The sequence below is a fragment of the Macaca nemestrina genome, chromosome 1 (genome assembly GCF_043159975.1).
Source record: "Macaca nemestrina isolate mMacNem1 chromosome 1, mMacNem.hap1, whole genome shotgun sequence".
Classification (NCBI taxonomy): Eukaryota; Metazoa; Chordata; class Mammalia; order Primates; family Cercopithecidae; genus Macaca; species Macaca nemestrina.
The window spans coordinates 59,455,556-59,469,011 of NC_092125.1; the positions used below are offsets into that span (position 1 = coordinate 59,455,556).

Here is a 13,456-nt window from a genome sequence, read left to right on the forward strand (position 1 = left end):
ATTGTGGATATATTGGGGTAAATGAGCTATAGTATTAAAATTGATTTTGTTTTTCCCTTTTTTTTTTTTTTTGAAACAGCGTCTCGCTCTGTTGCTCAGATTGGAGGGCAGCAGCGCGATCACAGCTCACTGCAGCCCCAACCTCCTGGGCTCAAGTGATCCTCCCACCTCAGCCTCCCGAGTAGCTGGGACTACAGGTGTGCATTACTACACCTGGTTAATTTTAAAATTTTTTATAGAAATGAGGTCTCACAATGTTGCTCAGGCTGGTCCTAGACTCCTGGGCTCAAGCAATCCTCCTACCTTGGCCTCCCAAAGTGCTGGGATTACAGGCATGAGCCACTGCGCTGGGCTCCTTTTTACTTTTTTTTAACGTGACTACTCAAAAACTTAACATTTTAGGCCAGGCGCAGTGGCTCATACCTGTAATCCCAGCACTTTGGGAGGCTGAGGAGGGTGGGTCATCTGAGATCAAGACTTGGTGAAACCCTGTCTCTACTAAAAATACAAAACAAAACAAAAAAAATTAGCTGGGTGTGGTGGTGCATGCCTGTAATCCCAGCTACTCAGGAGGCTGAGGCCAGAGAATCACTTGAACCTGGGAGGTAGAGGTTGCAATGAGCCAAGATAGTGCCATTGCACTCCAGCCTGGGCAAGAGTGAAACTCCACCTTAAAAAAAACTTAACATTTTAAATGTAGTTCAAATTATACATCTATTAAATTCCTACTAAAGCTGCAGGGCTTTGGATTAGACCGGGGTTTCTCCAGCTCAGCAATGTTGACACTTTGACCAGACAATTCCATGTTGGGGGCTGTTCTGGATCACAGGATGTTTAGCAGCATCCCTAGCCTCTACCTGCTGGGTGCCAGTAGTACATTCCCCAGCTGGGACAACCAAAGTGTTTCCTGACATTGCCAAATGTCCCCTGGGGGCAGTCACCCCAGATAGGAACCACTGGGTTGAACTGTACTCTGGATCCAAGGATGAGAATGGGGGGCCTCCGTCCCTGGGGGTGACCAGGAATGTGGAAGGGCGGGCGTGGTCCTGCCTGAAGGAAACAGATGGACTTGCCAAGTGCCTTTCTCTTTTTGGTCCTGGGATCCTTAGGTAATACCCATCAGTGGACAGTCATGGAGGTATTTCCTCAGTTACTCAGTTCCCCATGGAATTTCTTAGCGTTTGGGAAGGGAAGACTTACAAAACCACTTACACCTGGAAAAAACTCCAATATCGCCTTCCCTTCACTTTCCCAGGGGCTCCTGGAGCCTCCCTCACCTATCAGATGGAAAGAGCTTCATGGAAAGAGTTGAGCCACGGAGCTCCACAGAGTTGGATGAAAATCCAGACAACTTTCACTTCTCCGGGGAGCAAGGGGATCACACACCCTACTTTTGGTTCCTGCCCCAGTCATTCTTCATTCATGGGGCCAAGCAGGCATTCTACAGTCAGTCAGCCAACCCCACCAGTCTATGCATCTACTACTAGCCCACACACCCACGTACTCAGCCACCCACCTGTTTCCACCATCTTTATCCACCTGCCCTACCTACCACCTCCCACCAGCCCATCTTCCATCCAACCCACCCCTTCCAATCCAACCAAAGAGCAAATGAAAACTGAGTGACTGTGACAGGCCAGCACCATGTCAGGAACTGTGTGGGGGTCACAGAACATGGCAGGGTCTCTGCCCTGGAGATATTGACAAACCAGTGAAAAAGAGAAGTGTGTCCACCAATAACTCCCCCAACCAAAGTGCAGAAGTTGTTCTGCACAGAGAGAGAACAAATGCTATACGCCAAGGTTATCAGAAAAGGCTCATGGAAGAGATGAACCTGGGCTGCATCTCAGTGAACAAACAGGCTTTCAATGGGGTGGGGCTGGCAGTCCAAGCAGAGGGAAGGTACCAGGATTCAGGATTTGCTGGGGGCAGGAAGCTGAGTTTCACTCTGGGAGACAGGACGGGGTGTGAGCAGGGAAGTACCAGGCTGTGAAAGTCAGATGGAGGAGCCCTTCCCGGCACCTCCCTGTGGCTCCCCCTGCATTGTCTGCAAATCAGGTTAAAAGGTTCTAGAAAAGGCCTCTGTCTTGCCTCCCAGAGTTATAGCAACGACTGCAAGGCCTCCCCTTGCCACTGCCAGATGCCAAACTCTCTACCTTTTGCTGTCCCAGCCTCTCCTGCTGCCCAGCCCTAGTTCCCACTGAGCCTCTCTCCTCTGCAGGGAGACTTTGGTAAGGCAAGGTCAGGTGATCTGGTTTCTAGTCCTCCTGCCCTTGGGCAAGTCACTTCCTTTTCTCTTCCTCTGTTTTCCCTCCTAAAATGAGAAAATGAACCACATGACTGCTCCGATTTTTTTCTAGGTCCAGCATCCCCTGGATTGAGCCAATATTCATGAAAAAATTACTTCTGAGGACCCACTATGTGCCAGGCATGATTCTAGGGGCTGGGAACAGCCAGGAATGAGACCAACAGGGTCTTCCCCTTGACGGAGCACATTTCCAGCATGGGGGAGTCAGACCATGAACAAGGAAATGAGCCCATGAACAAAATGACACCAGCTAAGTGTCACTAGGACAAGGGAACAAAGTAAGGAACATGAGAGAAGGTGGCTGGATGGGGAAGCCCCCTAGGAGAGGCCTGGTTCATGAGAAGTAGGCAGCAGAGCTGGATCTGGCAGCCAGTGTTCCAGAAGGAGGATCCAGCCAGTGCAGAGCCCACATGTGAGGAGCTGGGTATTCAGAGGAAGATGGGAAGCCAGGGCCAGAGTGGCCCTCAGGGAATTTGGAGAGGGAGGCAAGGCCAAAGCAGAGGGCCTTGAAGAACAGGAAAAGGACTTGGGTTTTATTCCAGGTATGCTGGAGAGCCCTGGAGAGTGGTACACAAAGAAACAACATGATGGAATCGCTGTATTTTTAATCTCTCTGGCTGCTGTATGAAAAAAAAAAATTGAAAAGGTTAGGCGAGAGAGGAAACAGGGGTCAGAAGGCACCTGCAATCCCATAGGCGAGAACTAGAGCTATGGTGGCTTGAACTGGGGTGATGACAGAAAACACGTGGGAAAAGTGACAGATTTGGGACATGTTCTGAAGATACAGCCACCAGGGTTGGCTGTTGGATTGGATGTTGGGTGGCAGGAGGGGGAGGAAAAGAGAAAAATCAAGAACTGCTAGATTTTGGGCCTGAGTTATTTCTGGAGCTGCCATTAATAACATAAGAAAGACTAGGGGAAGGAGGAGTGCAGTGGGCTGTTGGGTGGTAGTGGGGAGGGACAAGGAGGAGATGAAGAGCTGTGCTTCTGGTTTGTTCCAAGGGAGAAGACACCAGTGAAAAGCAAAGATCAAGACGCTGCAGCCAGGGAGCTCAAAGGAAACCAGAGGAGGGCGTTGGCATGAACAGGGGAGTGAAGGCCTCAGTCAGATGCTGCTGCGAGGGGAACGAGACCAGGACGGAATTGTGAGCACAGAGGCACCAGGTACCACAGGAAAAGCAGATCCCAGGACTGTGCCAGAGTCTGAGCAGGCTGGCGGGGGTAAATGGAAACCAAAAAAGGAATTAGTGAGTAGCAACTCTTTTGAGAAGCAAATAGCATGGGACAGTAGTGGCCGGGCACAGTGGCTCACGCCTGTAATCCTAGCACTTTGAGAGGCTTAGGCAGGTGGATCACCTGAGGTCAGGAGTTCGAGACCTGCCTGGCCAATATGGCGAAACCCTGTCTCTACTGAAAATACAAAAATTAGCCAGGCATGGTGGCAGGCACCTGTAATCCCAGCTTCTCAGGAGGCTGAGGCAGGAAAATGGCTAGAACCCAGGAGATAGAGGTTGCAGTGAGCTAAGATCATGCTGCTGCACTCCAGCCTGGACAACAGAGCAAGATTCCATCTTAAAAAAAAAGGGGGGGATGTGGACAGTAGCTAGAGGAGGATGTGGGCTCAAAGAATGCTTTAAGGTATAATTTACAAAAATGTACAGATCTTAAGTTTTTCTTTTTTCTTTTCTTTTTTTTTTTTTTTTTTTGATGAGCAAACGAAGGAGGGAGTGGAGAAGGTCTGAGAGGGTTGAAAAGAGTGTGACTGGCTGGGCATGGTGGCTCATGCCTGTAATACCAGCATTTCGGGAGGCCAAGGTGGGAGGATTATTTGAACCCAGGAGTTTGAGACCAGCTTAGGCAATGAAGCGAGACCCACGTCTTTATATAAGAAAAGAGCAACTGAGTTGTCCTGCAGTGAGAGAAACAACCGCAGGATAGGGTATCTTTCATGTCTAGTGCCCAGCACGGCGCCTGGCACCCAGCAGGTGCTGACAAATGTGGAAGAACAAGTAAGTGTCAATTTCAGGAGTGCTGGGCTCTCCTCCTCCCTAGAAATTACAAAACCTCTTCCTGGATGCCAAGGCACACAAAGGGGAAACAAAGCCCACTCCTCCCCCAAAGGCAATCTGCCCGGCTGTCTGCCCAGGGAAGGTGAGTGCCTGCCCATCACCCCAAGGGGAAAGGAGGTGCCTTTGGAGGAGAACCTTCCAGACCCTCCCAATTCTGCCAGCAGGGCAGCTCTTCCTGGTGAGAACCTCAATCCCTCCTACATCAGTCACACCTCTACTTCCTCAGGGGAGATGGAGAGGAGCCCACATAAAACTTTCCCCTTATGACCTTGGCCACGGAACTTAAACAGGATTCCCCTGGGCCTCTGCATGACTCCCGTGAGCTCTGGGCATTTGTAGATTGAACATTCATCATTCATTCATCCTTCATTCACTACACACAAACAGATGCTCTCTTATGAGGCGGGTTCCAAAGTCCCACCTCTCCTCGGTTTTCTTATTCAGACTTAGAAACGCCAACTTCGGCTCGCTTACATATGAGGCCACATCTCCAGCTCCCTCCCCTGGATGCACCTTGTCCACAGCCTGGAAATAGCTCTTGCCCTCCAAAGCTGAGGGATCCAAACACTGGGGAAAGTGACCCACAAAGCCCAGAACGCCTCTCCCCTGACCACACCCACAGCTGGCTGAGCTGGAGCCGCCAGGATTCCTAGGTCTTGAGCCACCCAGCTCCCACATGCCACCCTCAGCCCTTGGGGAAGTGGCCAATTTGTTTATCCTCCTGTGGGGCCCTGGATGGTGCATGAGCACTCAGGGCCTGGTCTCCTGGGGGGTCTCCAGGGCTGAGCTGCAGGACTCAGAACCCAGGGATCCTTGAGTGTCCCCAAGCTTTACACTAAGACCCCACAGCTCACCCAAGGTGACATGGCCACCATCCCTGCTGCTTGGCAATCATGGGGCTGCCTTCAACCCTGACATCTGGCAAAACAGGAGTCCCTACAGCAGCACCACCCCACCCTGGGGAGAAATGTTATCTCGGATAAGCACAAATTATGAGGAGGGAGGGAAGGGCAAAGGCCAGTCCCCAGGAGGGGACTCAGTGGGTACAGTTGTTGAAACCCCAGTAATAAATAAAAAATTGAGGGCTCAAAACAGTGTTGGGCACTTGTTGAACATGGTGAATACGAATAAATCCATAACTAAAGGAATAAGGGGGGAAGTGAGCACACTCGTGGAAGTGCTTACTCTAACACCAGTCACTGTTCTAATACCCCTGGCATTCATCTTTACAACAGCCACTGGGTGTGGTGGCTCACACCTGTAATCCCAGCACTTCAGGAGGCCAAGGCGGGCAGATCACTTGAGGCCAGGAGTTCAAGACCAGCCTGGCCAACATGGTGAAACCCCATCTCTACTAAAAATAGAAAAAAAAAACAGCTGGGTATGGTGACGCACGCCTGTAATCCCAGCCATTCAGAAGACTGAGGCATGAGAATCACTTAGAACCCAGGAGGCAGAGGTTGTAGTGAGCCGAGATCATGCCACTGCACCCCAGCCTGGGTGACAGAGCGAGACTCTGTCCATCTCCTATATAAAGAAACTGAGGCTCAAAAGAGTCAACTGTCCCAGGATTGCACAGCTAATAAAAACAAGAAACCAAGATTTAAATATAGGTCAGCCTCTCAAAAGCACCTACCCTTAACCACCATACCAAGTGCCAGAAAAGGATGTCCAGGGAGGGCCGGCCCAACCCAGAGTGAGCTTAACAGCTGAACCCTCAGGGGAGGGAACAGAGGCCCAAGAGGGCATCTAAAGGTGTGGTATTCCCCACTCCAGGACAGGTTGGGGCCCAGGGCAAAGCCTGGGAGGGCAGAGGTTTGGGAAAACCCCATGGCCCATGCAACATTGACCTTCAAACCCCAGAGCAAGGCCCAGGGTGAAACCTGCAGGCCCCAACAGCTGGGGAGGCTCTGCTGCTCCTACTAGCTGAGGCCACAGCACCAGCCAGCTGCCTACCACTCCTTCCCTCTCCACAACCCTTTCCCCAACCTCCTGGCCTTCATTTGGGGACACACATCCATCTCGGTGTCTCCACGTAATGCTGCTATCCTCCCCACTCCAGACTTCAACTCCATCCTTTGGAGATGGGGGTCCTCTTTTTCTCTTAAACAATTCTAAAGGACATTTTGCCCTGTTACTCACTAGGGAGCTTGTTTTGACCTCTCACCTGGGAATTTTCTTCCTGAAGTCTAACTTCCATCTATTCTGCAGCAACTGATGGCAGGGATTTAAGTGAAGTGGTTAAAAGTCATGTTTAGCAGTAGAACCCATTTTCCCAAATTGAATCAGACAGAAGCCCATTATACAATAGATTAAGGCTCAGCTGCTCTGCTTAAAGCTGGGAGAGGGTGAGAAGGCTGCCCCAGATGCATTTTGTGGAACCCTGGGGCTCAAGGAGCATAATTTGCAAATCTTGGGGGCTGGGGATAGGGAAGGGAGGACAGAGGAGGGATGGGAGGGCATGCCCATGACCTTGGCCAGTCTCCTGAACCTGAGCAGGGCAGGCCTTAAGCTCCCCTTCTGCATGGTCACTGTGGGGGGTAACTCAGGTCTCTTCCAGCCCCAAAGGTCTAGAGAGAGGTGTCGGGAGAACCCAGGGCAGCAACTGGAAGTAGGAGGGCGGCTCAAGGCCCAGGCAGGGAAATGATTAACCACTGGCTGTTCAGTCCCAGGCACTCTTAGATCAACCCCTCACCCCCAGCAGACAGGCCTGGCCCAGCCTCACTGGTCACCAGGCCAGTCCAGGGAGAAAAGGACAAGGCCTCTGACCAGGGCACCCAGCCAGCCAGCTCACCACTGCCCCCCATCCCATCCCAGGGCTGGAGGACTTGAATTTCTGCTCTATGCCAAGGATGGGCTGCAGGCTGGCCCCCAGCTACCCACCCACCTCTCCATCCACCTCCCCACCTGGGGCCATGCTGTCACACCCTAGCACGGTCCTCCCCAGCCCAGGAGGCTCCGTTGACAGTGACTCACAGCCCTTTCCTGCCTGCCCGCTGAGGCTTGTTCACCCAGGGAGCGGAGCGGGAGCGGTCCTCTGTTCCAGGTGCTTCATCAGGGTGACTGTTGGCAGCAGCTGCATCTGCCCACGGGGCTCTATGAGGGCTGGGACCATGCAGGGAGGGCAGGCCAGGGGCCCCTGTGGCAGGACTGGTTTCCCAGAGCTTCCCTGGCACTTACCCTGGACATCTTGTGGGAACTTGGCTGTAGCCACATGAGTCCATGTCCATCTGAGCAGTGGACAAGCTTAGGCCAGACCTTGCTCCCATTTTCAAAGTTCCAGTGCCCCAGCTGCCTCCCCCCACACACCCCCATGCATATCCAGGCATGCTTTCAGACACAAAATCACATATATCCCACCAGACTATGAACTTCTGAAGAAGGAGTGTCTGGTTTGTATTTTTAACCCAATGCACAGTCTTCAATAAACAATTCAACTGAACATATGCAGACTGACAAGCTCAAGACTCAGCAACATTAAGAACCAACTCCACACGCAGATGTCTCATCTCTTCATAGGCCATAAACACACTTGTCCACAAGTACACCACACACACACACACACACACACACACACACACAAGCATACATTCATAGGCACAGGTAGGCCCACATCTAGAAGCAAAGACACTCCCACATCAACCCCCAGGCACACTGACCCACATGCAAAGTCCAAGACCTTGACTCCTCAGCCGCACCCTCAGCACAGATCTTCCTCTGTAGCAGCCTGGGTTTCTTTTCCAGAGCACTGAGTTCCCTCCATTCGTGGGGCTTACCTTTTCCCCTCTCTAGAGCCCATGGGTTGCCCACAGTGCTTCAGAGTACTGTGAGGTCTTGAGGGTCTGGGGAGGTGGCCCCCCACCCCCAGTCCCAGGCGATGAGCTGCTATGGAGAGGCTAAGCCTGAGACAATGAGGTAGTTCTGGAGCGCTTAAGGGAGGGCGGGAGCCGGGTAGAGGACATACTAGAGCACTGGAAAAACCTGTGAAAGATGCCTTGATGGGGAAAGCCTGCAGGACCCAAACGGCTGGAGGGTGCTGGTCTGCACCTGGCAGAAATAGCCCTGGCTCAGGAAAGGCCAAGACCCAAATGCCCACCTGGGAGGGGCCAAGACGCTAATGTCTACCTGGCTAGAAAGGGATCAAAAGAGCAGGCTCCAGCTCTGAGCTATTGCAGGAGCCTCAGTTTCCTTAGGGACAAGATGGGGGAGGGAGGCGCCCAGTGGAGGAATGAGGTGAAAATGCTCACAGGGGGCCTTCTTGGCAGAGGTTCAGTGTCGCTCCAAGAGAAGTCAGTAGAGGTCACCAATCTCTATGAGGGGTGCCGCCTTCTGAACACCCACCTTCCCCAGGCCTCTGGGACCCTGATAGGATGTCCAGTAGGCAGGGAAAGGATGCCTCATCCCCTGACCCTTTAGGAGACCAGTGTACAAATATTGTAGCAGCACAGATGAGGATGGACACTATCTTAAGGTTCTCAGCCCAGATGCCACCCCAAAATGCCATGCTGAGATTTTGAGCCTCCTTGGTGGGAGATGGGTCTGCTTCCCTCCAGTCCTTTTCACTGACCCCTCCAAGACGGCTCTCCCTGCTCCTCCGCCTCCCAAGAGGGGCTGTGGGACACCTCCCAGGGGTCCTCTCCGCCGGAGACACACTCAGGAATGAGGGAGACTTCTCTCAGGAATGAGGCTTGGAGGTTACTCTGAACACAATCCCCCAAAACGTTCCTTCCTGCTTCCACCTTCCACAGGGAGGCCATACCCCAGGGGGCGTCCAGACTGGGGACCAGCCTTCCCCCAAGTACCCTGTGTGGGACCTCAGGCCCCGATGGGAGAAGACCTACCCTGTAACCTCAGGGTCCCCGAGTTTGGCCCCAATCGTGTCTCCCGCGAGTCGCAGCAAGACCAGGGTCCAGCCTTGGTGTCAGGGTCCCAGGCGGGGAGGAGGCCGGTTCCCGGGGAGAGGAGACCCAAAAGCTCCCCGCCGACCCCGCGCCCCTCCCGGCTCCCTCGGGCGCTCACCTGGACAGCGCGGACCAGTCCTTCCTGCTGACAGCCATGCTGCAGGAGCCCCGCGTGGCCGCCCGCGCCCCGCCGGCCGCCGCCTCACCTGGCGCCCCTCCCCCGCCCGCCCAGGTGGGGTCACATGGCCGCTTATCTCACCCCCGCGCGCCCCGGCCGCGCTCCGATTTGCCGACCCGGGAGCGGCCTCTGGGGTGTGGGCGTCCCAGACAAAGCCGCATTGATCGCAGCTCAGGCCGGCCGGGCCGCGAGGCCGCAAGCGCTGGGTGGACCGTCGGACGGATCGCGGGACCGACCGACGGACGCCCGGGGCCGGCGTGGGGCTGGTCGGCTGCCCGGGGCGAGGGCGGGAGACTTCCTGCTCAGAACCAGTCCGACCAGCTTGGCGCTGGGCCGCCTCCCCGCGCTGTGTCGCGGCCCGGGTGCCGGGGAGCTGGGCTGGGGGACGGGGACCCTTGCCGGGAACCCGACTTAGCTCAAGAGCAAGAAGCCGAGCGGAAAAGTTAGCGCAGGTACTGTAATCTCGGAGCGCCCGCGCCTTCTGGGCCCCTTTCCAGAGAACGCCCTCCCCACTCCCAGGCTTCAGAACCCACCCGGGCCCACCGCCCCAGTAGGCCTGGCTGAGATGAATGGGGCTTTGCTTTCTGAGCTGCACATAAAACACGCCCCTGGTAGAGCCAGCCCCACCCAAAGGGAGAATCTTAGACTCAATTCAGCAAACATTTGTGTGCCCACAGCCTGAAAGCACAAATATGTCAAAGGCACTGTCTTTGCTCTCTGATACTGGACTTTGGCTGAAGTGGCAGGGTGTATAATAGGGGCAGAGGAAGCTCAGTTTTTCTTCTCCGAGGAAAGATTAAACACAGATATCTAGGACTCGAATTTTGGAGCACCGTGAGACAGCTCAGGCACCACGGTACCACCTGGCTCCCTTTATGTGCCCATCCGGGCTGGTGCGGGGCCAGGTGCTTTCTTTCCAGGAACCAGCGTCAGGTGGGCTAAGAGAAGGTCAGGTGCTGAGTGGGGAATCTTATCTTCCCTGATGGATCTGAAACACAGGGTCAAGGCACAGCTGCAGTTCCTGCCCTGAGAGGAAGGAAGCACAGCCGCCAGCGCCAGGATGAGAAGATAGAAAAGGAGCCGGAGTAGGAACTGCCCTCATGCTCCCGGGCCTCACTGCCCAGCCTCAGCCTCTCTTTGGTGCTCATCTCAGGCCCTCCAGCCCTGAGATTCACGGTGAAGGGCAAGCTGGCTGCCGGGCAGAAGCCTGGAAACACACACACACAGCCAGCCTGTTGAGATTCCCCCTCCCAAAGTACCCCCTCCTCCAGGGAGCCTTCCTTCTTGGCATAGGAGGGGCAGGATGAGGTCCAGGACATGAGAACTGTACTGGTAACTTGCACACTTGAGGTCTGATTCTGACGTTTGTGAACTATGTGACTTGGAACAAACTCCCTCAGTTTCCTCATCTGTGGAGTGGATGTTATGATACCTTGCTCTGCTTCCTTCCAGGTTGTGGAAATCGCATGAGTTCCCTGCTAGTGACATTCGAGTGAGCAGATGAACGTCGACAAGGCCCCAGGGAGCTCTGAACAGAGGCTAAGGCAGGCCCTGGAGCTGTTTGCTGTTTACAGGAAAAGAGAAAGAGGGGACCCCAATAGTCTAGGTCCCTGCATCCTCTGACCTGGGGCCTGACACTGTCAGGGAAGCTGCTGTCTCCCGGGGGACCTACTGAATGTTCTTCCCATGGCTGGTCAGTGGTGACACCTCAACACAGGAAGAAAAATACTCCTATGAAGTCATCTGAAGCCTGGTCATGCCAGGGACACTGCATGAAGCCAGGAAACAGTGGGGTTTCTAAAAGCCCAAAATTGAATAGCCTCCCTACAGATATAAAAGCCCAAAGACATGGAAAGTTTGTATGCAGACAACCCTAGAAGTAAGGCAAAGTGAATGTCATATATGTTAGTGCCCAGAAAGTTCCTTGAGGGCAGACATTGTACATTTACGGGATACTTTCTAAGTGCCAGCTACTGCACTTGGTGCTGAATCAGTGCATTCATTTCCTGGGGCTCCTGTGATGAAGTGCCACAAACTGGGTGGCTTTAAACAACAGAAATTTACTCTCTCACAGCTCTGAAGGTTGGAAGTCTGCCATCAAGATGTGAGCAGAGTCCAGGCGCGGTGGCTCATGCCTATAATCCCAGCACTTTGGGAGGCCGAGGCGGGCGGATCACAAGGTCAGGAGATCAAGAGCATCCTGGCTAACACGGTAAAACCTTGTCTCTATTAAAAATACAAAAAAAAATTAGCCGGGCGTGGTGGTGGACGCCTGTAGTTCCAGCTACTCAGGAGGCTGAGGCAGGAGAATGGCGTGAACCCGGGAGGCGGAGCTTGCAGTGAGCAGAGATCGCGCCACTGCACTCCAGCCTGGGTGACAAAGCGAGACTCTGTCTCAAAAAAAAAAAAAAAAAAAAAAGAATGTGAGCAGAGCCAGGCTCTCTCCAAAGACTCTAGAGGAGAATCCTTCCTTGCTTCTTCCTAGAGCTCCTTGGCATACAACTGCATTACTCCAAGCTTTACCTCTCTCATCACACAGCATTCTCCCTGTGTCTCTTGTGTTTGTGTTCAAGTATCCCTCCACTCTAATTTAGTATGACCTCATTTTAGCTTGATTATGCCTGCAAAGACCGTATTTCCAAATAAGGTCACATTCACAGGTACCAGAAGTTATGAATTGAACACATCTTTTCTGGGATGTGTTCTACCCACTGTAATCAACAAGTGGCTTTGACATTCAGTGACACAAAGATGATAAGGACTCAGTTCCTGACCTCAGGACATTCTCAGTCTATCAGTGAAGACATACACATGCTGGTGAACACACACATACACAAGCACACATATACCCCAAGCCTCATTCAACTCAGACTGTGATTAAAAATGAAAATTGTGTCATCAGGAGGGACTGGGGAAGTCTTCACACAAGAAAGAACATCTAAGTTGGGCCTTGAAGGGTAAGTGGAATTCAATTGTCAGAAAGGGCGTAAGGGCATCCAGCTATAGGATACAGCATTAACAAAGACATTGGGACATAAACATGAAAGGTGTGTGTGGAACAGAGAGAAGACTAGTTTGCTTGAAGCACTGAGCCCCTTCCAAGGCTGAAAGGAAACGTTAGAGACAGATAGTAAGGACTTTGTGTGTTGTGCTAAAGAGTGAGTCAGCCTTAGCTGGGTATCGTGACTCACGCCTGTAATCCCAGCTTTTTGGGAGGCTGACGTGGGCGGATCACTTGAGGTCAGGAGTTCAAGACCAGCCTAGGCAACATGGCGAAACCCCGTCTCTACTAAAAATACAAAAAATTAGCTGGGCGTGGTGGCACACATCTGTAATCCCAGCTACTTGGGAGGCTGAGGCAAAAGAATCACTTGAACCCAGGAGGCAGGGGTTGCAGTGTGTCGAGATCACACCACTGAACTGCACTGCACTCCAGCCTTGGCAACAGAGCAAGACTCCGTCTCAAAAAAAAAAAAAAAACAGAACAAAAACAAAAAAACAGCCTTTATCCTGTAGAATAAAGTTGAATATAGAAAATGAGGAGGGTTTGGAGGCAGTGTGGCGAGAGATCACACTGGAAGGGAGACTGCTTAGGGGCTATTTTTTATAGTTGACAAAAGAAATGAAGGCCCTGAGCAAGGGCACCAGGAGGGTGGGGAGGAGAAGGTATTGGCAGGAGTTTTGGAAGGCTGGATGGCTAGGACTGAGTTGATTGACTATGGCTTGTGAGGGAGGAGAAATCTAGGTGACTCGCATCTCCCTGCTGGAGGGACTGGGTGAATGAGGTGCCATTGATGAGACAGGGATGTGAGAGCAGGGGACCTGGGGAGGGGTGACTTTGGACCACCAAGGGTTTCTCAGCCTCAGCATTATGGCCATTTCAGCCTGATAATTCCTTGTTGTCGGGGGCTGTCTGTGTATTGCAAGATGGTTAGCAGCATCCTTGGCCTCTACTCATTCAAATTTAAGGTCTCTGAAGACAGCCAGATGGAGCTGCCCA

At 52.9% G+C, this 13,456-nt stretch overlaps 1 protein-coding gene across 5 annotated transcripts in view; it reads right to left on the bottom strand.

Moving 5' to 3' along the window:
* The window catches only part of LOC105484711 (troponin T, cardiac muscle), a 40,346-nt gene extending 30,863 nt beyond the window's left edge, over nucleotides 1-9,483 (bottom strand). For 4 of the 5 annotated variants that reach the window (XM_071077883.1, XM_071077880.1, XM_071077879.1 and 1 more), the window contains exon 1: nucleotides 9,397-9,449. In XM_071077883.1, coding sequence (XP_070933984.1) covers nucleotides 9,397-9,434 — 38 coding nt within the window. In that variant the 5' untranslated portion in view covers nucleotides 9,435-9,449. Of the gene's footprint in view, nucleotides 1-9,396 lie in introns of all 5 variants that reach the window. The other variant, XM_011746574.3, reaches the window with a different exon arrangement.
* Nucleotides 9,484-13,456: the final 3,973 nt, after the last annotated feature.